This window comes from Heterocephalus glaber, unplaced genomic scaffold (assembly GCF_053883595.1).
Source record: "Heterocephalus glaber isolate CG9 unplaced genomic scaffold, H.glaber_assembly_v1.0 deba00001577, whole genome shotgun sequence".
NCBI lineage: Eukaryota > Metazoa > Chordata > Mammalia > Rodentia > Bathyergidae > Heterocephalus > Heterocephalus glaber.
The window spans coordinates 30273781-30299007 of NW_028258358.1; the positions used below are offsets into that span (position 1 = coordinate 30273781).

Below are 25227 nucleotides of genomic sequence, written 5' to 3' on the forward strand. Positions count from 1 at the left end.
GTTGATATTATTTTAAGAAACTGTAAGTAGAAGGAGAAATGAATCTATATTTTTTTCAGAGTACTTTGAAAATGCCCAAATTTATTCTAAAGCCTACCAATATTTGGTTTCATGCCAAGCCTTAACTATGCTAAAGGTTTTAGAACAAGAAATAACATAAGAACTTACCACTATAGAAGAATGTCGAATATCTAATATATATTTTTCATCATTTGAATTTAATTTCAAAAATTTGCTCATATCTTCCTGGTCAATCCCAAGATTGCGAAGGCCATTCATAAATTTTCCTTCTAATTTTAGAATATCCAAAATACTTTATGTTCAAAAAAGAAATAAAATTTATTTTGATTTGTTAAATTAAAAAAATGATTAAAGTTTAGTAGATTTCTCAAAGCATTAGAAGCAAATTCCACTGATATTTTTTATTACTAGCAGGAAAACATTATTAAACTGATAAGACAAATAGTTTTAATTAGTTATCTGGGATAAATTTACATGCTTTTTTTAGGGTAATAAAACTATTACTTATAAGAAAATGAATAATGTATTCTTTCACAAAGCAGTGATATGATCAGTCCTAAGCAAGCCAAAAATGAAAGGAGAAAGAATATTTTAAGTAACTCTTTTGAAAAACACCTAAAAAATAAGGTGAGACATGAAACACAGACTTTGAGTACAAAGGAAGTTCATTATCTGTTCAGAATACATATTAAGATTTCTTATTATATATACAGGTTGAGCATTTCTAAAAGTCCAAATTCTGAAATGCTCCAAAATAAAACTGAGTGCTGACATGATGTCACAAATGGAAAATTTCACACCTGACCTTATGATGGGCTGCAGTCAAAACTCAGGCATGCTAAAAATACAGTATAAAATTACTTCCAGGCTATGTGTGTAAGGTGCACATGAAATATGAATGAATTTCATGTTTAGACTTGGGTCTTATCCCTAAGGTATCTCTGTATATGCTAATATCTACCCACCCCACCTCCCAGCAAAAAAAAAAAAAAAAAATCGGAAACCTGAAACACTTCTGGATCCAAGCATTTTGGATAAGAGATCCTCAACCTGTATAATAATTCAACACTACGTTTATTTTATTTTTGGTTTTTTAAACTTTTTCTTTTGAAACATGGTCTTACTCTGTAGCCTAGGATGGCCCAACAATATTTTTAAACATGAATATTCAACAGAAAATAACCTCACTGACAAAAATCTGGGCAATCTCAATCAGTTCTGTTCTGTTCTCTCCCTAGCACAGCTAAAGGTTTGTCTATTTTATCTTTTCAAAGCACCGACTCTGTTTCATTGATCTTCTGTACTGTTCTGTTTTGGAGCATTTCAGAATTTGGACTTTTAAATTACGAATGCTCAGTCTGTATGTATAATAAGGAATTTTAATTTGTATTCTAAACAGATAATTAACTTTGGTGCTTTATTAGGGCTTCCTTTGTACTCAAATTTTGTGCTTTATGTCTGTTTAACCTTATTTTTGTAGGTGTTTTTCAAAAGAGTTACTTAAAATGGCATCTTGATCTCTTCTCCCATGATTAGTTTATATCCATAATTTAATACTTACCTAAAAGGATCATATATGTCCATATTAATCTGAAGGCCATTTATAAATAGATGAGCATCTCCTGGCTGAATTTTAAATCTATCTTTGAGATGCTTGAAAAAAAGGAAAAATAAAGCGTTAGCTGTTAGGTATTTCAGAGCCCCCACAGAGCAAGCTCCCTCCTCTCCTACCCCACTCTGGCCACAAGGAACAGGGAACTTCTACATAGCTAAGACATGACCTCCCTTTGTTAGTGACTTTCCGCCTAGTTAAGGTCTTTCTGCCCCACCGGTTTCTTAGTCAGATATTCCAGTGAGACAGGGGCTTCCCGAAAGCAGTGACTCTATCCCCCCTGACCGAAACCTGTTGCTACATACCCCAGCCCCAATCCCCCACGCCCACCAATGGACTAGTGCTCTCCCACCTGCAAGATCCCTATATAAGCTTCCAGCTCAGCCCATACAGTTGCTGGTCTCCATTCTGTGAGTCAGCCTCGCAGGCTGCAGACTGCCACCCCAATAAAGCTTGCTTGAACGTCCATGTGTGCCCCACCTTCTTTGGCGACCTTTCATTAGCCAAGTGATTTAAAAACAGTAATCTATGTTGGGGTCACCAATGTATTTCCAAAAAGGGACAGATAGTAAAAATTTAGGCCTTTCAGGCTACACAATTTCTTTTGCAACTATTCAACTTTGCCTTTGCAGCACAAAAGCACCCTTAGAAAAGACGTAAACCAACAGGTACAATTAAGCTTTAATAAAACTTTAATTTATAAAAAACAGATGTAGGCCAGATTTGACTTACAGGCAGTAGTATGCACACCCCAATCTAAGTGATGAGAATCTTATTATTGTAGATAGGTAAGTTAATTAGATATCATGTAGGCAGTTAGACAAGGCCTTCCTTAAGGTGCCACGCCTCCAGGAGCCAACACAGCAAGGAGCTAACAGGGAGAACAATTGAGGCACATTCACTGGTTAGCATTATAAAAAGAGGAGGCACTACTTCCCCTGGGTATAGATAGCAGTGATAGATATTCCAAACGGAAAATTCCTTGTATGTGACTTGTTTTCCCATTTGATCCCTATTTAATCAATATTACCTGGGTGACTGTACTTGTAATCTTATTGGTTGGTCATAGTTTTGTCCCACCTCATGCCCACCTTGTAAATTTCCACTGGGTCTTATAGTTTTGTCCCACTTTGTATCCACCCCACCACATGGCTCTGCTGTATAAAACATCTTTGAAAAGTGGGGTGGGCGGGCAAACCACTTTCCGGTCCCCCTTCTATCTCTCTTAGACAGAAGCTTTCTTTCAATAAATTTTCCTACTCTTAACCTCTGTTGTTCCTAGAATTCATTCTTCAATTTTAGAGAACACGAACTCAGGTTTCAGATATCTAGTAGGTTTGGGAGTTACATCTCTTCCCCCTATATCATTATGATAGGTTAGAGACAGAATTTAATACCAAAACATTCTGATTTTGTAATAATACATGATATTAAAGTTATGCTATCATAGGTACCAACATTTTATATAATGTGTGAATGTTCACAAATACATACACATTCTTGTTCCTTGAGGTAGTGGTAATCCAAGTAAAACTTTGGTATATGTATAAATATTTGAAGCTCACTCTAAATTCTTGAGTTTCTAATAAGTTGAATTTGAATTTTCACTGTCTTTCATTCAGTAAAGATTTTCTGAGTGTCTGCTATGAACTAAAAACAACTCAAGACACTAAAGCTTCAGCCCAGTTAACAAGAGCCTGGTGTCAACCAACATTAGACCTGGTGTAAATTTGGTGTTCTACTTACTATATGTAAAATTTGGGCAAATTCAATTACCTTTCATAATCCTCGGCTTATTCATCAGTTAAATAGGTCTATCTCACAGGTTATCTGTAGTTTAACTGTAATATAATATACTGGGGCCTAGTCACATATTAAGACATACAAATGAAAAACTTTATTTACTATTATTAGGGGGTGCAAATCAGTTTAGAAAGAAAAATAATCTTAAATCAGTGTTATTTCAGTAACATCATATGATAAGTGACCAGAAGTGATTTGTACAAATACTCTTAAAAGATCAAGGAAGGAACTAAAGACTTCAGAGAAAGTTTGATAAAGGTGAGTATTTTTGTCTGATTACCACTCAACATGACAAGTGAGCTACATACAGAAAAAAGAAGAGAAATTAAACTGGTAATAGGACAGTGAAAGGCCCCAAGTCAGACCCCCTGCCCAAGCAGGCCTACTATCCACATCCACAGAAGCATAGAGATAACAGGGAGCCAGCAGGTGCCCTGTTGCTCTTACCACTGCCCTGTTTATCAGGCAGCTCCAGGCCTATCACCCATGGGACTCTAAAATTTTCCACCCTCTCAACCAGTGCCCCCTTCCCTACCTACACTCTCCTGTATCAACTGAGCACACCCTCCTCTTAGTGCCAAAGGCCTTCTCGCTCTTGGCTCACCTGCACCCAGATGGCAGTAAACTCACTGCATGATGCTTTAATTTTGCCTGTCTCGGTGGTCTCTATCATGCCTTGGTCTGACCTTACAGACAGCATATGTCTATTGTTTCATAAAGAATACTGGCAAATTTTGATTTGTCTTTAGCTACTTTTGTGCCTATCAAATACTTTGTTTTTCTAAGAATTCTGTATTCCAACAGGTAACTTTGAACTCAGTAAACTTGTTTGCTAAAATACTATCAGAGAGAAGAGATGTCTATCAGAGGTGGCTCTCACAAATGCTTCTTCTCTCTTTGGTCCCAGTGAACTAACCTTAAATTCTGGCTAACTAGCCTGAATATAAGACTTAAATGGGGCCTTTCTTAAGTAAGGGGTAAGAATTAAATGGGTAATAATGACAAACCAAAGAGCCTAAAATCCTCTTATTAAAAAAGCACCAAAACCATAGGTTAAAACGTTAATGACCTCTAACCATGGCTTTGCTTGCAAGAAAGTAGAAAAATCTGTGAGGGTGAGAGGCAATGGGAATATGAATCTAAAGATGTAAACCAAAAGTAAAGACCCTGCCCTGTGGAAATCTACAACTTTCTAGGTGATCTAAAGCTTGGGTTTTGAAGGGCCAGTCTCAGGGATAGGAGACAAAGCCTTGGATTCACAAAGGAGGAGAGCAGGATAAAAAATATCTTTGCATACACCTAAAGAAGTGTCACATTCATAGAGAAAAGGTGAACTAGGAGACATAATACCTTGCAGAAAACATAGAAACTTGTTTTTCTCAATCTTGGTTTCTTGTGGAAGAAGTCTTCATATGAATTATCTTCCCATGGGTTTGACTGAAGTTTGACTTCATATTATGTTTATAGTCCAAAAAATATACTGAGACTTTATTTAAAATGGAATGAAACTAGTAGTGCTCCTAGGCTTTGAGTAAAAACAAATGCAAATCCCCATGGAAAAATATAAACTCATTTTCAAAAAATGAACAGTTTGTTCCAGTATATCTCTTTAATAATCAATGAAGCTGAGCTATCACTTGAAGCTAAAAATTTTCAATTAAATGGATCTCAGAAGGCTGTTTGAGCTTTATAACAGTAAATCTTTTTATAAACACGTTTTGAGGTCCGTTAGGTAAAAGTAGATGCATTCTGAATCTTAAAATTTAAGTAAATTTACATATAAAACTTAATAAAGGAACATTTTTATTTTCGGGGTAGTTTTGGAGATGATATTTTAATCTAGGGAATTTCTTTAGAGGTCTAAAATTTTCACACAAAGTAATTAGAAGTAAAGAGAAGAAGTGAGAACTTTTATTTGGGTCAGGTGTAATCCTTTGACTTGTATTTAAACATCTGCATTGGTTATTATATAATTTAGGGAACTGAAACAATCTTTCACATGGCTGATGCAAAAAAAAAATTATCTGAGTATCTGGCTATGTCCCCCATTTTTTCAAACAAATAAAAATATCATGGGGTATAATTTAATAAGTCTTGCAGCAAACAATAAAAGACAGACTGGATTTACACTGAATTTAAAGTCATCAAAGAAGAATCTGGCCACTCAAAGCAAAGTAACAATAATTATGAACTCCCAAGGGATATTTGCTGTATTTAAAAGCAGTTGTTGCCTGAAAAGAACAGAACTCCACTTCACTCATAACTCTGAGCACACTCATAGTATTTTCTGAATAATCTTTGAATCCAAAGTCCAAATTATATAAAAACTATACACAAAGTATTTTTATGGTAATCCCAGCAACCTCCACACTATTACATTTCACCTACCCCTGACCCTTAGAACTTTTGTTTTTTAAAGTTTCCTGTTCATTCTTCTAAAGTTTCTTTATAAAACACTGATATATAAATATACATTTTTATTCCCCATGTCACCCCACACGCACAGAAAGGCCTGACAGCAGAGAGTACTGTCAAATTTTTGAAATCTGGTTCTGTTTATTTCTATGAGCCAGATCATTTTTTTAATACATCTAAGCACCACTACTACTTCTTTATGCATTTTGCAGGAAATGCACTCTTTGATGTGCAAAGATGAAATTATATGAAAGTGATACATTTCAAGACATTCACATACATAATTCACGAGCAGTAACTTTGCAATGGATACAGTCCACAATGTTTTGACTTTCCAGTCGCTATTTCCTTTACCTTTGTTTTAGATCTACAGCTAAACACATTCAATGTATAACAGCCAAGTATTTTGCTAAAGTATCTTCAATTAGTTCTTGTTTGGAAGGAATTCCTCAGAAAGTGCTCTTCTGAGCCCTGTTTCCCTCTACCCATCTCCCAGGGCTGGGGATTGAACCAAGGGCCTCATCCACTGTAGACAAGTGCTCTAATATTGAGCTACCTCCCCAGCTCTTCCCTGAGTTCTTAATATTTAATTTTTTTGCAGACTATATATATGGAAGATGGCAGAACAGTTTTTCTTTCCTTGAATAGCCTGGTTTCTTTTCTTTGATGTTATTTTTGAGAAGTCTGATACTAGTCTGATTTTCTTCCCTTATGATCCTTTTCACTGAAGTTCAAATAGTTCCCTAATTCCCTATAAAATTAAATAGCTCGTGTCTTACTTTTGACCATTTTGGATGAATATACCTAGTTACAAAGTACATCCTTTTCATATATGGATTTTGGTTTTTCAGAAAACTTTTCTAGTTTTAGTTTTTTAAAAATTACTTTTATTAGTACATACTAGATATACACAATGATCACATCAATCATATAGAATTTGTACCTGTATCAATCTAGATTCTTTTTTCCCCATTTCTCTGCTCTCCTTTCAACCATCTTCCTCATTAAAAAAAGCACTTCCATTTTTCCCTTCTACTCTTTTATTCCTTTTCACTTCCTTCCCCCTCCCCTTCCCTAGGTTTCCCTTCCCATCTCAACATTTTCTTCCTATTTCACAATATGTATTATACATTTTTGGTTCTCTAAACTTTCAGTTTCTCACACCAGAAAAACTATGAGATATCTGAACATGTGTCAGATTTCACTTGAGTAGTTTCAAGGTGCATCCATTTACCTAGAAATATCTCAAGTTTATCCTACTTTATGGCAGAGTAGTATTCCATTATATAAAAAACCCCACATCTTCATTATCCATTTGTAGGATGTGGGCCATCTGGGCTTTTCCAAAGATGTAGCTATTACAAACTGTTGCTATAAACACGGATGTGCATATATCGCAGTGGTACAATACCAAGAAGGGGAATACCTGGGTCACATGGAACCTCTGGTTTTAGTTTTTTGAGGAATCTTTACACTGATTTCCATAGTGGTTGCACCACTCTGCATTCCCACCAACAGTACTGGTTCCCTATTCCATACAGCCCCACCAGTATTTGTTATTGGGTGTTTTCTCGATAATAGTCATTTGTTCTGAAGTGAGATGGAATTTCAGCATTGTTTTAATTTGCATTTCTTGAATGACCAATGATGTTGAACATTTTTTCATATATTTATTTACCATTTCTACTTCATCTGAGAAGTATGTGTTCATCTCAGATGCCTATTTTTGGATTGGGTCTTTAAATTTGGGGGGGGGGGTCTGATTTTTTTCAGTTCTTTATACATTCTAGTTAATTATTGGAGGAACAGCTGGCAAAATGTTTGCCCACACTGTGAGTTGTCTCTTCATTCCATTGATGGTTTCTTTTGTTGTACAAAAGTTTTTAATCAGATGAGATCCCAGTTGTTGATTCATTGTGATATTTCCTATGTGACTGGGGTTTTGTTCATAAAGACTGCCTACACATATGTCTTCAAGAGTTCTACCTATTTTCTCTCACAGCAAAGTTAGTGTTTTTTGTTTTAATATTTAGATCTTTGATTCATTTTGATTTTAGTTTAGTGCATGGTGAGAGATAATGAGTCTAGTTTTAGTCTGGCCTGTGGAAAGCCAGTTATTCTAGCACTTTTTATTAAAGAGGCTATTTTTCTTCCTTATCTTTCTTCCAGTGAAGGTGTTTGGCCCCTTTGTCAATGATAAGATGGCTGAGTATGTCTGGAGTTGTTTTCTGCATCTTCTAGTCTGTTTCATTGATCCTTGGGTCTTTATTTTTGTCCATACCATGCTGGCTCTTTTGTTTTTTGGGGTTTTTTTGGTACTGGGGTTCGAACTTAGAACCTTACGTTTGTGAGGCAGGCAGTGGAACCACTGAGCTAAATCCCCAGCCCTGGTTATTTTTTTTTAATCACTGTAGTTTTGTAGTACAATTTCAAGTCAGGCATTGCTATGTCCCCTGCCTTGCTTTTGTTATTGCTTTTGCTATTCTAGGTCTTTTCTGGTTTCAAATGAATTTTAGAATTGTTTTCTCTAATTCTGTAAGGTATTCTACTGGTATTTTCATCAGGATTGCATTAAATCTGTATAACAATTTTGGAAGTATGCCGATTTTCACTATATTGGTCCCTCCTACCTAAGAACAAAGGGATAACTTTCCATTTTTCTGATATCTCCTTTTTTAGAGTAATGTAGTTTTCAATATAAAGGTCCTTTTCTTCCTTTGTTAGGTTGATTTCCAAGTGTTTCATTTTTATAGATGCTACTGTGCTAGGTGTGGTTTCCCTAATTTCTCTCAGTGAGTTTGTTACATGTATACAAGAATGCTATTTTTTTTTGGTACCAGAGATCGAAAGGAACGCTATTGATTTTTGAGTGTTAACTTTGTATCCAGATATGTGACTGAATTTGGTTATTAAATCTAGGGGTCTTTTGGTGGAATTTTTGGAGTCTTCTATGTAGATTATCATGTCATCCACAAATAATGATAATTTAACTTCTTCCTTTCCTATCCTTATTCCTTTTATTTCTCTTGTCTACTTGCTGTGGCTGTTTCCAGAACTATACTTTTTTTTTTTTTTTTTCTGGTACCGGGGATTGAACTCAGGACCTTGCACTTGCCAGGCAGGCGGCGGAATCACTGAGCTAAATCCCCGGCCCTCCAGAACTATACTAAGAACAGCAATGTGGACACGCTTGTCTTGTTCCTGATTTTAGAGTGAAAACTTTCAATTTTTGTCCATTTAGGTGGCTGTTGGTTTATCATAGATTTCTTTTTTTTTTTTGGTACCGGGGATCAAACTTGGGTCCTTGCACTTGTGAGGCAGGTGGCGGAACCACTGAGCTAATTCCCTGGCCCTATCATAGATGGTTTTTATCAGATTGAGATAAAGACTACTCCAGTTTTCTATAGGGTATTTTTTTTTTTTATCATGAATGGGTGTTTGACTTTGTCAATGCCTTTTCTGCATCTATTGAGATGATCATGTGGTTTTTGTCCTTGTCTCTGTATCAATTTATTGATTTGCCTATGTTGAGCCATCCCTGCATTCCTGGGATGAATCCTACTTGGTCATGGTGCATAACCTTTTTTTTTTCCCTTTTTGGTACTGGGGATCAAACTTGGGACCTTGTGCTTGCAAGGCAGGCTGCGGATCCACTGAGCTAAATCCCCTGACCATAATCTTCTTGATGATTTGTTGCATTCTGTTTGCCAGTATCTCATTGAGGATTTTTGCATCTAAGTATATTAGGGAGATTGGCCTGTAGCTCTTTTTGGTTCCATCCTTCTCCGGTTTTGGCATCAAGATAATGCTTGCTTCCAGGAATGAGTTTAGGAATATTGCTTCCCTTTCAATTTCATTAGAGAGTTTAAGGAGTAGTGGCTTTAGATCTTCTCTAAATTTCTTGTAGTATTTAGCAGTGAATCCAACAGGACCTGGGCTCTTATTTGTTGGTAGGTCTTTAATTACATTATCAACTTCATTGTCTGATACTGGGTTATTTAGAATCTTTATAACTTCGTGATTCAGCTTTGGTAATTCATATGTATCTAGGAATCTTTCCATTTCTTCTGTGTTTTCCATCTTATTAGAGTACAGGTTCTCAAAGTAGGTATTGATGATCTTCTGGATTTCTGCAGGATCTGTTGTGATTTTACCTTTTCCTTTGCTAACTGCATGGATGAGTTTTTCCTTTGATAAGGTTGCCTAAGAGTTTGTCAATTTTACTTAATCTTTCAAAGAACCAACTCTTTGATTCATTGATTTTTTGTACTCTTAGTTTCCACTGCATTAATTTCTGCTCTGATCTTTATAATTTCCTTCCTTATACAAGCTTTGTGCTTGACTTGCTATTCTCTTTCTAGAAGCTTGAGGTTTAATGTTAGGTTATTTAGGGTCGGGGATTTAGCTCAGTGGTTTCACCACCTGCTGCGCAAGCGCAAGGACCCGAGTTGGATCCCTGGTACCAAAAAAGAAAACCAAAAACCAAAAACCAAAACCATTAGGTTATTTATTTGGGCTTGTTCTGTTTTTCGCATATGGGAATTACAGCTATAAATTTCCCTCATAGGATTTCTTTCATTGCGGCCCATAAATTCCAGTATTTTGCACTTGCATTATCATTTAATTGTAGAAAGTGATGATTTCTTATTTAATTTCATTTGTGACTACTGGTTGGTTGCTCAAGAAGGTATTATTTAATTTCCATGTGTTTATGAAGTTTTTCTGGTTTCTTTTGCCATTGGTTTCCAATTTCATGGCATTATGATAATATGCATAGGATAATTTCAACTTTTTTGCATTTACTTATGCATGTTCTATGAGCTAGTATGTGGGCTATTTTGGAGAACATCCCGTGTGCAAGTGAGAAGACTGTATTCTGATGTTGTAGGGGTGAAACACACTGTAGACATCTTCTAACTCCATTTGTTACAAAATGTGGCTCAGTTCTGATATTTCTTTGTTGACTTTTTGTCTAGTTATCTATTTCTGACAGTAGGGCCCCCATTCCAAATGTATTAGTGCTTATTTGACTTTTCATATCTGTTTATATTTGTTTTATACAGTTGGGTGCGGTGGTATTTGGTCCACATACATTTATGATTTGTTAGCTCTTCTTGGATCGTTCCCTTAACTAGGATGTAGTGCCTTTCTCTGCCTCTTTTCATCAGTTTGGCTTGAAATCCAATTTGTCTGCAAATAGACTAGCTATCCCTGCTTTTATCTAGGTCCCTGTCATATGGAGTATTGTTTGCTATCCTTCAATTTTCAGTCTATGAATTTCTTTTTGAGTTAACTGTGTTTCTTGTGTGTAGCATATTGCTGGACCTTGTTTTTTGATCCATTCTGCCAGTGTGTTTCTTTTGATTGGTGAATTGAGACCATTTACATTCATGGTGATAACTGATATGAACTGATTTAACTTTGTCATGTTATCTTCCTGTTGTTGGTTCCCTTTCTTTCCTCTCTGTTTAATTACTTGCCTTTCCTGGTAAATTCAGTTTGTTGGAGTTCATGGAGTTGTAAGTCCTCATTATCTTTTTTCTAGAATGTCTGTCAGACCATTTTGGAGTGCTAGTTTGGTGGTCATGAATTTCTTTAGGTGTTCTCTGTCATGGAAGTTATCTTATTCTCCATCAATTTTGAAAGATAGTTTTGTGGGGTACATCAATCTGGGTTGGTAGTTCTTCTTTTAGTGCTTGAAATATTGCACTCTTAAGATTTCCTTGACTTAAGGGTTTGTGTTGAGAAGTCTGCTATAACTGTGATGTGCTTCCCTTTACAAGTGATTTGTTTCTTTTTTCTAACAGCTTTTAATATTCTGTTGTTATGTTGAATTTCTGGAATCCTATTATATGGCTGAGGTAGATTTTTTTGATGATGGCCAATTGGAGTTCTACATGCCTCATTTATCTGTATGTCAAATTCTATCCTACAGACCCCAGACAAAGAGGTGCACAGGCACACAAGCAACAGCCAGAGGCTTGCCCTGATACCACTAGTAAGTGTGTGCAGACCCTAGCCAGAAGCCCTCCCAGACACTAGCAACTGGAGTGCACAGCCCCCAGCCAAAAGGCCTCCCAGATAACAGCCACATAGTGGGGCAGGCCATAACCAGAGGCATGCCTAGATATCATCTCAAGTGTGCAAAGGCCCCAGCCAGAACCCCACCCGGACAACAGGACAGCGCAAGAATCCAGAAGGCCACCATTCTTAACCCAGAACTTGGTGCAGTGGTGAGCAGGGGGGAAAAGGCTGCTTGGTGGCTTGCTGAGAATTGAAGAGCACTGGGTGAGCAGAGTTGCCTCAACAAAGGCACAGCAGGCTGCATCTGTCAAAATGAGAAGACATGTAAACAAGTCTCAAAACCAGATTTCCAGATCACCTAAGTAACTGCAAAGGGCTATGAGATGGAACAATCTGATACTCAACCACTTGGACTCCATGAACTGGCAATGAAAGAGGATCTGGAAAAAATGAAATCAGAAATAATTTCTCAGGTAATAACAGAGATTGTGTCCATTCTGAAAGACATGATTAATAAATCTAGAGCAGACAAGAACTGAAAAAGAGAGGAGCTGAGGAACATGATGGAATCCCAAATAGGAAACAAATGGAATCCATAAAACAGATGCAGATTTCCAGGAGATTAAAAATTCCATTGAAAGTTTACGCAGCAGGATGAACCAATGTGAGGACAGAATTTCAGGTGTAGAAGACAGGATTGCAATCAGTGACCAGGAAAAGAAAAATTTCTTAAAAATAATAAGGGACCACAAAAAAATCAATCCAGTAGCTGTTAGACAATGCAAAGAATAACATTAAGACTCATTAGAGTCAGTGAAGAAACAGGAGAGAGTGCAAATGACATAAAAAAAAATGTTCACAGAAGTAATGGCAGAAAATTTCCCAGGCAAGGGAAAAGAAATTGATATACAGATAAGTGAGGCATACAGGACTCCAACTAGCTGTGATTAAAAAAAAAAAAATCTACACCTAGGCATGTAATAGTTAAAAGATTCCAGAAACCCAAAGAGGAACAAAATTCTACAAGCAGTTAGAGAAAATAAACAAATCACATACAAAGGAAAGCCCATTAGAATCACAGCAGACTTTTCACCACAAACCCTCAAGGAAAGGAGAGCTTGGAGTGAAATATTTCAAGCCCTAAAGGAAAGCAGCCTCCAACCCAGATTGATGTACCCTGCAAAACTATCTTTCAAAATTAATGGAGAAATAAGATACTTTCACAACAAAGGCCACCTTAGGAACTTCATGAATACAAAACCAGGACTCCCCAAAATTTTTAAACAATATCCTAGGAAAAGACAACAAGGATCACAACCACAGGAAGCCGTGCAGAATGAATCCATCAGGCACAACAAGAAATTAAAAGCAAAGGGGGAGAATCGAACAAAAAGAAAAAGTCATGACAAGGATAAGTCAATACATATCAGTTATAATTATCAATGCTAATGGTCTCAATTCACCAATCAAAAGAAATAGACCGGCAGAATGGGTCAAGAAGCAAAATCCAACAATATGCTGCATACAAGAAACACACAATGCAAAAAGAAACTCATAGACTGAAAGTTAAAGGGTGGAAAAAACAATACTCCATGCAACAGGAACCCCAAAAAAAGCAGGAGTAGTTATCCTCTTCGTGGATCAAGTGGATTTCAAACAAACACTGATGAAGAGAGACAAAGAAGGACACTACATGCTTGTAAATGGAACAATCCAAGAGGAAGAGATGGTAATCATTAATATATATGCACCAAACGCTAGTGTGCACAACTATACAAAACAAATACTAATGGACATGAAAAATCATATAAGCACTAATACAATAATAGTGGAGGACCTCAATACCCCACTGTCACAAAGAGATAGATCAACTAGACAAAAAAAACCCCAATAAAATACTAGAACTCAAACTCTTGAACAAATGAACTTAACAGATGTTTAAAGAGTCTTCCACCCCACAAAATCAGAATACACATTCTTTTCGCTGCACAGAGGTCATTCTCCAAAATAGCCCAAATACTTGCTCATAGAACATGTTTAAGTAGGTGCAAAGGAAGTGAAGTTATCCCCGGTATACTATCAGAGCATAGTGTGATGAAATTGGAGATCAATAGCCAAAAAAACTACAAAAATTTCATAAACACATGGAAATTGAACAAAACACATCTGAATAACCAATGGGTCACGGAGGAAACTGAAGAAGAAATAAGACAGTTTGTACAAGTAAATGACAATGCCAATACTACATATCGGAATCCATGGGACACAATGAAAGCAGTCTTGCCAGGGACATTCATAGCAGTGAATACCCATATTAGGAAAACAGAGCTAGCTCAATTAAACAAGCTGATGGTGAACTTCAAGCATCTAGAAAAAGAAGAGCAGGACAAACCCAAAGCTCATACAAGGGAGGAAATTATAAAGATCAAGACAGAAATCAAAAATGGAGACTAAGAGAGCAATGCAAAAAAAACAATGAAACAAAGAGTTGGTTCTTCGAAAGAATAAATAAAACTGACAAACCCTTACTTAGCCAAACTTATCAAAGAAACCAACACTGTTCAATGTTGGTTTTGGGGATCTTTCTGAAACAAATCACATCCTCTGGTGTCTTGCTGGTGGTTGAGATGTTTTATTAAGTTATATGGAAAAATGTTTAAGTGCTTTTCAGTTTTGTTTTGGTTGAGTTCTACTGTATTTGAATATTATTGTAGTTTTTTCCCTTGCATTGTTCTTCTTTGAATAATTTTAATTTTTGTATGTGTGTGTGTTTGATAATAAAGTTATTTAAAAAAAAAGGAAAGAAAAGGCCCAAATCCATGCAATTAGGAATGAAAAGTGTGAAACTATAATGGACTCAGCAGAAATCCAGAGGATCATCAATACCTACTTTGAGAACCTATACACCAATAAAATGGAAAACACAGAAGAAATGGACAGATTCCTAGATACATATGAATTACCAAAGCTGAACAAAGAAAACCTAAAAGTTGTAAACAACCCAATATCAACTAACGAAATTAAAAACCCAATTAAAAACTTACCAACTAAGAAAACCCCAGGGCCTGATGGCTTCACTGATGAATTCTATAAGACATTTAGAGAGAAACAATTGCCACTACCATTTAAACTCTTCAATGAAAGTGAAAGGGAAGCAATACTCCCAAATTCATTCCTGGAAGCAAGCATCCCCTTGATCCCCAAAGCAGAAAAAGACCCAACCAAAAAAGAGAACTACAGGGGCCGGGGATTTAGCTCAGTGGTTCTGCTGCCTGTCACGCAAGCTCACGGTCCCAAGTTCAATCCTCCGTAAAAAAAAAAAAGGAAAACTGTAGGCCAATCTCATAATGAACATAGATACAATAATCCCTAATAAGATACTAGCAAACAGAATGCAGAAGATCTTCAAGAAGTTCATACACCCTGACCAAGTGGGATTCATCCCAGGGATATTTCAACATACATAAATCAATGAATGTAATACATTACATTAATAGAGCCAAGGACAAAAACCATATGATCATCTCAATAAATGCAGAAAAAGCAGGTGACAAAATGGAAAATGCATTCATGACAAAAACCCTACAAAAAATTGGAACAGATGGTCTCTACCTCAATCTGATAAAAGCCATCTATGAAAAACCAACAGCCAATATCATAACTAAATGGTCAAAAACTGAAATCCTTCACACTAAAATCAGGAACAAGACAAGGATGTCCACTATCACCATTCCTGTTCAATACAGATTTGGAAACATTAGCGACAGCAATTAGACAAGAGAAAGAAATAAAAGGAGGAAAGATAGGAAACGAAGAATTAATTATTTGCAGATGATATGCTACTCTATACAGAAGACCCCAAGAACTCCACCAAAAACTCTTCTACAGTTAATCACCAAGTTCAGTAGAGTAACTGGATACAAGGTCAACACAAAAAAATCAATAGCTTTCCTCTATACGAATGACAGACTCACTGACAAAGGAACTGGAGAAACAACTTCCTTCACAATAGCATCCAAAGAAATGAAATACCTATGAATCAGCCTAACAAAAGAAATCAAAGACCTCTACTCTGAAAAATGTAGCACTCTGAAAAAAGAAACTGAAGAGGATATCAGAAAATGGAAAGACATCTCTTGCTCCTGGGTAGGAAGAACCAACATAGTGAAAATGGCCATACTTCCAAAATTGCTATATAGATTCAATGCAATCCCAATTGAAATCCCAGCAGCATACTTCATGGACCTTGAGAAAACAATCCAAAAATTCATTTGGAACAAGAAGAGACCTAGAATAGAAAAAGCAATTCTATGCAACAGATATATGGCAGGGGGTATCACAACCCCCAAGTTGAAAATATACCACAAAGCAACTGTGATAAAAACAGCATGGCACTGGCAAAGAAACAGACCTGAGGACCAGTGGATCAGATTAGAAGACGCAGAAACAACTCCAAGACACACTCAGCCACCTCATCTTTGACAAAGGAACCAAACACCCTCACTTGAGGAAAGACAGCCTCTTTAATAAATGGTGCTGGAAAAATTGGGTTTCACCTTGCCAAAAATTAAAACTAGACCTATATCTCTCACCATGCACTAAATTAAAATTGGAATGGATTAAAGATCTGAATATTAAAATAGAAACGCTGAAGCAGCTGGAACAGAGGTTAGGTAGAACTCTTGAAGACACTGGTGTAGGAAAAGATTTTACGAACAAAACTTTAGTTGCCCGTGAACTAGCACCAACAATCAACAAGTGGGATCTCTTCTTATTAAAAAGCTTCTGCACAGCAAGAGAAACCACCAAAAGTGTGAAGAGACAACTCACAATGTGGGAAAAAAATCTTCACCTGCTGTTCCTCAGACAAAGGTCTACTTATCTAGAATCTGTGAAGAACTTAAAAAAAAGCAGACCTCCCAAATTCAAAGACCCAGTCTGAAAATGGGCGTCTGAAATGAACAGACATTTCTCAAAGAAGAAGAAATAGTAAATAAACATATGAAAAACTGTTCCCCATCACTGGTCATTTGAGAGATGCAAATGAAAACAACACTGAGATTCTACCTCACCCCAGAAAGAATGGCTGCTACTATGAAATCAACTAATAACAAATGCTGGCAGGGCTGTGGGGAAAGAGGAACACTGCTCCATTGCTGGTGGGAGTGTAGACTGGTACAACCACTGTGGAAATCAGTATGGAGATACCTCAAAAGAACTAGGGCTGGAAGTCCCATTTGACCCTCTATTCCCCTGCTGGGTATCTTCCCCAAAGAATTAAGAGTCATACCACAGTGATATATGTGTACCCATGTTCATAGCAGCACAAGTTTTGCCCATCAACTGGAGACTGGATAAAGAAAAAAATTTTTTTTAAAAATAAAATGGGAGTACTACTCAACGATAAAAAAAGAGATATTAAAGACATTTATGGTTAAATGGATGCACATTGAGATGATACTCTTAAATGAAATAAATAGGATACATGTGTAAATACTGAATAGTTTCTCTGGTGTGAGAAACCAAAAGTGTAAATAAGGACTAAAAGGTATAATAAATAATGTGAAATAGAAAGAAAAGGGGTAAAGGGGAAGGAGAATGGGAAGGGAAGAGGAAAAGAAGGGAATGGAATTAATATGAGAAAATGAAAAAATCAAAACAAAGTCTTTGTAAATAGGGAGGCAAGGAGGGGTTGAACTGAGGGCAGAGAATGGGGAATAAAATAAGAACCAAGATAGAGCATGTAAAGGTACAAATTTCCATTGATGAATGTGATTATATTGTTTATCTAAACTGTCCCAATAAAATTAATTTAAAAAAAATGCTCCAGGTATAAGTAATGCATTGTTGTTCCTAACACCTATGTGTTAATGAACAGTGAATAACTGTCTTCATGCTCACTGTAGTTGGCTGTCACCATAAAACAGCTAACAAGACAGTTTATTGTGTCACAGTGTGACATGTAGTATTGGCTGGTAACTCACCATGAAATGTAGTCCACTTCTCTGCTTACTGCAATTGCTAGAAAAGTAAACACTAGTTTTTCTAGCCTTCCTTGCAGCTAGGGATGACCACATGACAAAAACCTGGCCAATGAGACGGAAGCCAAAGTCTGCTAGTGTTCTGGGAAGGCTTTAGTAAGGTGGAATGTGGTTATTACCATTATTTTTGTCTCTTTTAGCTCTGGATACAGATATAAAGGCTGGAGCTATGGCTCCAATCTTGTAACCATAAAAGAAAGGCTAGGTGTTTTCATGAATTCCCTGACATTGTGGAGTAATAGAACAAGAATGTCCATAGAAGTCTACTTCGAGAGTTCTTTTTACATCAGAAAAATAAACTTTTACTGTATGGGGACCTATACAGGATATTATTATTTAAAGCTGAACAAGTCTTATGAAAGACAGCCAGGCTACTGTAGTATAAGTACTTTGGAAGCATTGACACAATTAAGATAATTTATTATTTGGAGTCTAAAGGTAACTTAAGAGACTACTTGGCAGAATTTTATCAAACTACTGATCAATTGTGTCCTAATTGCTACATGATACCAGTAATGTTCTAGTGTCCTAATACTGACTAGGTAGTCATAAGCATTTAAGCAAAACTAGTTATGGAAAATACAGTAAATGACTTTATCCAGCAAATAAAATCATACTGTGGGGCAGAAATTCGGGAATACAGAGTGTAATAGGTAGGATATTATGTCAAGAAAAATTGGCTACAATCATACAGTATCTGCTACATATGCTTTACACAGATTAGACAATATAAAAATGTAAAAATGTGAACTGTTTTAATAATCTAAAATCTACAAGTTAACATTGTATTTTTTAAAATTAAAGATCCAAAATGTGAAAATGTGTGGTAAATTTTTTTCAGAAAAAATCCCAACAAACCTTTTGATTTTCCTGTATTTCCTTCTTCATCTGTTGATTTACTGCAATTCTGGTCAGAGATCTGAGAAAATAGTGACATAATTCATTTTTTGTTAAATGTTTGGGACTAGTCAAATATTCAATGTATTATAATACTCTGCAAAATAAACTAAAAACTCCAAATGCTTCAAGACTGAAAAGCATAAATTTCCTTCTAGCCCAATTTAGCAATGGTACTACAGTTTTTAAGACACAGTACAGTATGTGCTTCAGGTAAAATGTAAATTCAAAATTTCACATTTTCACTGTATGCATTAAGTACTGCCATAGGTTATTTACTACTACATATATATGTATACAATATATATATATATTGGTACCAGGAATCAAACTCGGGACCTTGTGCTTGTGAGGCAGGCAGTGGACTACTACTTATATTTTTCAAAACATGTGTCTGAAAAAAATTATCTTGTGTTCCTTTGCCCATATACGGACATTCCGAATGAAATTAACTATGTGAAAATAGGCAACTTTCAGAATATTTGTACATAAAGAACTTTGATTAACTTGGTATTTTAGCAAAGCACATTGGTTCTAAAATGTAGACAAAACAGTCATCCTTTGGTATACACAGGGGATTGAATTCAGATCCCCACACAGGTACGAAAAACCATAGGTTTTTAAATCCCTTATATAAAATGATAGTATTTGAGTATAACTTGCATACATCTTTCTATATATTTTAATCATCTCTAGATTACTCAGAATACCTAATATAATGTAATGCTATATAAAGTTGCCATACTATATTAAGATATAATGACAAGAAAAAAATCTGTACATGCTCAGTCCAGAAACAATTTTTCTTTGAATATTTTCCATACATGTGAATCTGCAAATGTAGTAGCTGCAGATAGGAAAAGATGATTCCAACAACTTTACACTATTCAATCTTGAAGAGTTTAATAAGTCCATTATAATGATAGAATTTAAAAAATGTATTTCATAAGGGCTATATGTTTTCAACTTTAAAACCTCCAAGAATGCTTAAGTTTGTTATGTATCTGTCAATTTTATGCACAGAAAAAAATTACTTAAAAATTAAAATTGTTAATCCAAAGTTCTGCGTTAAGAAAAGGCAGAAGGGTGTATCTTAAAGCCCATAAGTGCATATTCTTTCCTAAAATTTGGCAGCACTAAGAGAAATTTTTTTAAAAAAAGCAAAATTTTAATTCATTTAGCAAATATTTCATTTAACGAACATTTACTAATTATCTGAGTGGCTTTAGAGATATGCTCAAGCCTGCAATTTAGCAATTACAAATGTCAGCATATTTTGCAAATTGTTTTTTTGTTGTTGTTGTTGTTGGGTTTTTTTTTGGTACTGGGGATTGAACTCAGGACCTTGCACTTGTGCAGCAGGCACCAGAACCACTGAGCTAAATCCCCAGCTCCTGCAAATTGTTTTTAATAACCAACCTCTTACTTGGAGCAGAGTTCAGTATAAGAATCCCTAGACAGTGGTACTGACTTGATGCCAATAGAGTTAAGCAACTGTTTTATTAAAACTAGAATTACTACTATTTGATCTATAATTTCAAAAGCTACTGGAATTAAGAGCAGTGTGGATAAATATAAATAGTTCCTATTTTAGTATATGAATACTGACTTCTCAAATTCTTGACTGTTTACACTAAATAAGACATTAAAAGATATGTGGAGCCATGTGTTATGTATGCCCAGTAATCCCTGGATTGAGAGGCTGAGGCAGGAGGATTCCAAACTCAAGCCCAGCCCAAGCAACTTAGTGACTTAGTGACTCTGTCTCAAAATTTTAAAAAAGGGCTGGAGATGTAGCTGCATGGAAGGCAGAGCTTGATTAGCTATACTGCAAAAAGAAAAAAACAAAAACAAAAAAAGAGACACTTGTTTTTTGTGGCCTAAGAGTTACTATTTTATCTTTCAAAAGCAAAGAATATCTAGATTGAAGATTTTATAATATGTACTGTGAATAAATGAACAAGATGTCTTGAGACAAAAAGAAGCCTAGCAATCATCCAATGCTTCAGAATGTATGCTGAGAACACAGGCACCCTCCATTTCCTCTCAATGCAACACAGTTGTATTTGCATTTGCAGCTTGTCACATGTTGTATTTTTCCAATACCTGCTACCTTACCTTATATTTTACACATTGCTAATGATCTTATATTGTCATTTCTAAGCAGAATAAAAATCCATTAAAAGTCATGTTATTTTGTAAATTCTCATAAAACCCGATATGTTTGTATTAGTCATGCAAATATATTACTGAAATGGAAGGTGTGTTTAATAAATACTTTCTGGAAGCAAATCAATTAGATATCCTGATTGTATTTCAAAACAAAAAAGTATTCCACAAAATATTCCATACAGTTAAGACAATACTCATTGTTCAAAATATAAAAGACAAAAACACTATTTGGCAGTACTTTAAGTATAGATACTCTATTTAGAATACTTTTCATTATCTTTCACAAGGAAAAAAGAAAAATGCTCCCTTATTATTTATTGCTTAAACAAAAATTTTCTTAATATTATATCTGATTTTAAAAACTATTTTATAAAATACTTTTTCCATTCCATTAGCTTCTAACAATTCTGTTTTGTTGTGTGAATAACCCTGTGTGTTCAAGCCAATACTTGGCTTTAATAAAAAAATACATAATGATGAAAAGTTCAAATTTTTAAAAAGGTATATACTGAATTAGCATCATCACATTAAATGCAATCAGCTATTCTCAAAATTTATTGAATGGAAAGAATTCTGGCTACATTCAAATCAATAAATACCTGGCTTTTATGGGGAAGTTCTGTGAAATGTCTTTCATTAATTTTATGGCATCATAAACTGGTGTGGACATTATTTGAGAAGCTGCTTGAAAACTAAGATCTGGAAGGAAAAAGTATTATGGAATTTAGCATGTTAGACCTTCATAGGTATTTCCATGGAATTTAAATATTTTGCTCAAATTCTTCTTCCCACGTATTTATACATAAACATATCAACACTCAAATTTAGCATTCTTAAAAATTTTAAATTGAAAGGTATCACTTGATGTCCAATTAAGGTAAGCATTACTTTCTATGTATAATTATCACATAACGCCTATTATCCTTTTAGCTGCTATTTTAAAAACAGAAAATTGATGAGCAGTTGTCTACAATTGGTGGGAGTTGGGGAGAAGTGTGGAGTAACTATTATTAAGTTTCATTTTGCAGTGATGAAAATGTTCTAAAACCTACTGTGGTAATAGTTGCAGAACTCTGAAAATTTACCAAAAACCATGGAACATTATTTTAAGTGAGTGAATTGATATAATTTATGAATTATATCTCAATGAGGCTGTTACATCAAAGAAGATTGATGAAAGATGTGATAAAAGTTATGGATTATGCAGAAAAATGACATGTCCCCATGACCAACAATTTCAAATAAAAAAGGAGGAAAATTACAAATTGAAAAGGACATACAGATAAATCCAAACTACATTTTGGTCACAACTTATGGGCTTGTAGGCTGTCATCCTAGAAGCTATTCTAAGTCTTTAACTGCATGTTCTCTTGCTAATGTCTTCATCAGAAATTTATCAGTGAAACATGCTACTGTGGATTATATCTAGATGTTTCCCTAAAGCCTTATGCGCTTAGAGGGCTTTTTTGGGGGTGTGTGATTGGATTATGGGCATAACAGTCATCAGTGGATTAGTCCACTGATGAGTTTATAGCTAAATATGACATTGGGAGGTGGAGCCTGGTAGGAGGAGGTGGCTGAAGGCATGGCCTGGAAGTGTACATCTCCCTCCCCTGCACCTCCCTTCACAATGTTTTCCTGAAGCCATGCCCCTCCCATATGCCCCTCTGCAGCACCATCCGGTCCTGCAGCTACCAACTATGGACTGAAACCTTATGAACTGTAAGCCAAAATAAACCTCTCCTTTAAATTACAGATGTCAGGTACTGTGTTTCAGCAACAAGAAAGTGATTAAGGCAGATGCAATGGTCTAACCAGATCAAAATTTTAAAGAAGAAAATTAAGATTTATTTCTGATTGATCTTAATAATCAAAATTTTAAATCAAATTATACATTCTCTGAAGCATGATTTAATACTTGAGACTAACCTCTAAGATGAATCAATATATACTTTTAAAATGATAAAATATCAAATAACTATATAATTTTAATCTAACAAATACATAATTTGATCTTTTAAATATGTATTCCTACAAAATAATTTACATTATCCACATCATTTAAAATTGTCTGTAAAATAATTTATAGTACATTTAATAAACATATTTAATAAAACAGAGATCAGTTACCAAAATGCTATGTTAAAGCAGCTCGATATACTATACCTTGCAACTCCCAGACTTTCAAAGGCGCCATTTCTTTGTTACTCTCAATCAGGTATTTTTGGAATACTGTCAGATTATCTCTAAGATCTGAATATATTTCTCTGGATCAGAATATTAAGTAAAAGTAGTTATTACCTACCATAAATCATTATATAAGCAGTATACTTTTGAAACTAATTCCTCCAAATTATTAGACACAACTAATCATTCATCATTAAAATAATAAACAGTGATAGTTATCTGCATAAAGCTTAAAAATAATGAAGAACATATCTCTATATATCTCCTTTTTAAAATAAATGAACCAAAAATCTAGAGAGGCATACCATCATTTTTTAACATTACCCCTAAGGGATGAAATAATAAGGGGAGTATTATCAGTTTTCATGTTATATGTTGTTTAAACATTTTTAAAACTGCAAATACTGCCCTTATAATTTAAAACAAAAATGATTTTATTAGGAAACATTATACAATCTTCACTTGGTTTTAGCTTAAAGACTAAGAAGAATCTTCTTATACAATCTTAAGAGTTTGTTTTATTTCTGAAAAGTTCCATCTTTGATTATTATAAAAAACTAAGCATAATTTTGCTCAAGGTTAAATATCTAGCATTTTTTTGAGAAAGTCAAATACTAATAATACAGCAGAGTGCCATTTTACATCATAGGCATCTGTCCTCTATTGCTCATGAAATTAAGACATGATGTCATTTCATATTTAAATGGATTTCTTTCTGAAAAAATCTTTAGTTAACTTACGAAACACATTTTTAGGCACAAATTAAAAGGACATTTTGAACAGTCAATAGAAATTAAAATTTTAAAAAATGAAATGAAAAATATACAGATGATGTATATATAAATGCATCAATTTTATAAATATACACAGAGTGTCAATATCTTGTAATTTTTATAACATGTTGGGGTCACATTTTGAAAACAAATCAAGACTACTGGTGATTGCTTTCAGAGTAAAAGACCAAAAGAACTTTTGCCTAGATGAATTCACTACGAATTAAATGAATCTTTCCGTTTTCAATATTTCATATTATAGAAAAATGTTTGAGAGCTATTATAGTATTGTAAAATTCAATAATTTTCACTGCTTAAAAGTATTACATAATTAAGGCAACATACATATTATTTACACAATACTTCAAATCAAAGGATTTTTACATTAAATGAAGCATCAATTGAGTCACTGTGGCAGAGCAGAGTATTTATTCTCACAAAACAGCCCAAAGTTCCAAAGGCTTCTGGAAGCATGCAATTTATTCTCACAAATGTTACACTTAAAAAGAAAAGAATTACGCATTTCAAGATGCTGAAACACATCTGAACATGTCATAAATATGGATTGTCACTACGTTACTTAGATTAAATCTGATTGTAAAATGCATTAACTTTCTAAGGCTAGACACCAGCACGCTGCTTAGCCAGTATACTTATCTGTTTAAGTTAGCATAGTCTGCAAAAATTTTACTCTTGCCTTGTAGTTACCCACTCAAAAGAATCAACCCTTGTGTCTTCTGTATTTGTAATATTAAATAAAAACTAAAGGTGCTAATAAAAACACTTCTTTAATTTTGTTTGTACAAAGGAATCACAAACTTTCTCTTGTAAATAAGGGAAAGCACACACAAAATTACAGCCATCCCCATTCACGTGTACTCAGAGAAGACTCACCATATTATTCTTTGTCTTCAATCAGTGTGGCAGAAAAAAGGGGGAAACAACTTTAACGTTTGAAAGGTTACATACATGAGTATATAAAGTGAACACCATATATTACAAAGGATTTAATACGGCAATCTGTAGCAAAGAAATTGGAGAGAAAATTTCCTCTTGGAGGGACATAAATTTCTTCAGACTAAAGATTCAGTATTATCCAAGATTTTTACAACCCATTAAATCTATAAGTTTTAGATACTATAAAGTTTTGTTTTTCATTTCTTTTTTTTTTCTTAAATTCTTTCATTGGTACATTTTAGGTATACAATACATTTACATTTCTCATTGGGAACTTGTACCTTTACATGATGCATCTTGGTTCTTATTTTTTCCCCATTCCTAG

At 34.9% G+C, this 25227-nt stretch overlaps 1 protein-coding gene across 10 annotated transcripts in view; it reads right to left on the reverse strand.

Annotated features, from left to right (window-relative positions):
- The window catches only part of Uggt2 (UDP-glucose glycoprotein glucosyltransferase 2), a 180076-nt gene that overhangs the window by 108312 nt on the left and 46537 nt on the right, over window positions 1–25227 (reverse strand). For 8 of the 10 annotated variants that reach the window (XR_015443735.1, XR_015443734.1, XR_015443737.1 and 5 more), the window contains 5 exons: window positions 23152–23252; window positions 21585–21684; window positions 18775–18835; window positions 1583–1674; window positions 169–313 (listed from right to left, as the gene is read on the reverse strand). Coding sequence is in view for 3 of the 10 variants with exons in the window: in XM_087193034.1 (XP_087049160.1) it covers window positions 169–313; window positions 1583–1674; window positions 18775–18835; window positions 21585–21684; window positions 23152–23252 (499 nt within the window). In the remaining 7 variants the exon portion in view is untranslated. The remainder of the gene's footprint in view (window positions 1–168; window positions 314–1582; window positions 1675–18774; window positions 18836–21584; window positions 21685–23151; window positions 23253–25227) is intronic. The other 2 variants (XR_015443736.1, XR_015443740.1) reach the window with 1 other exon arrangement.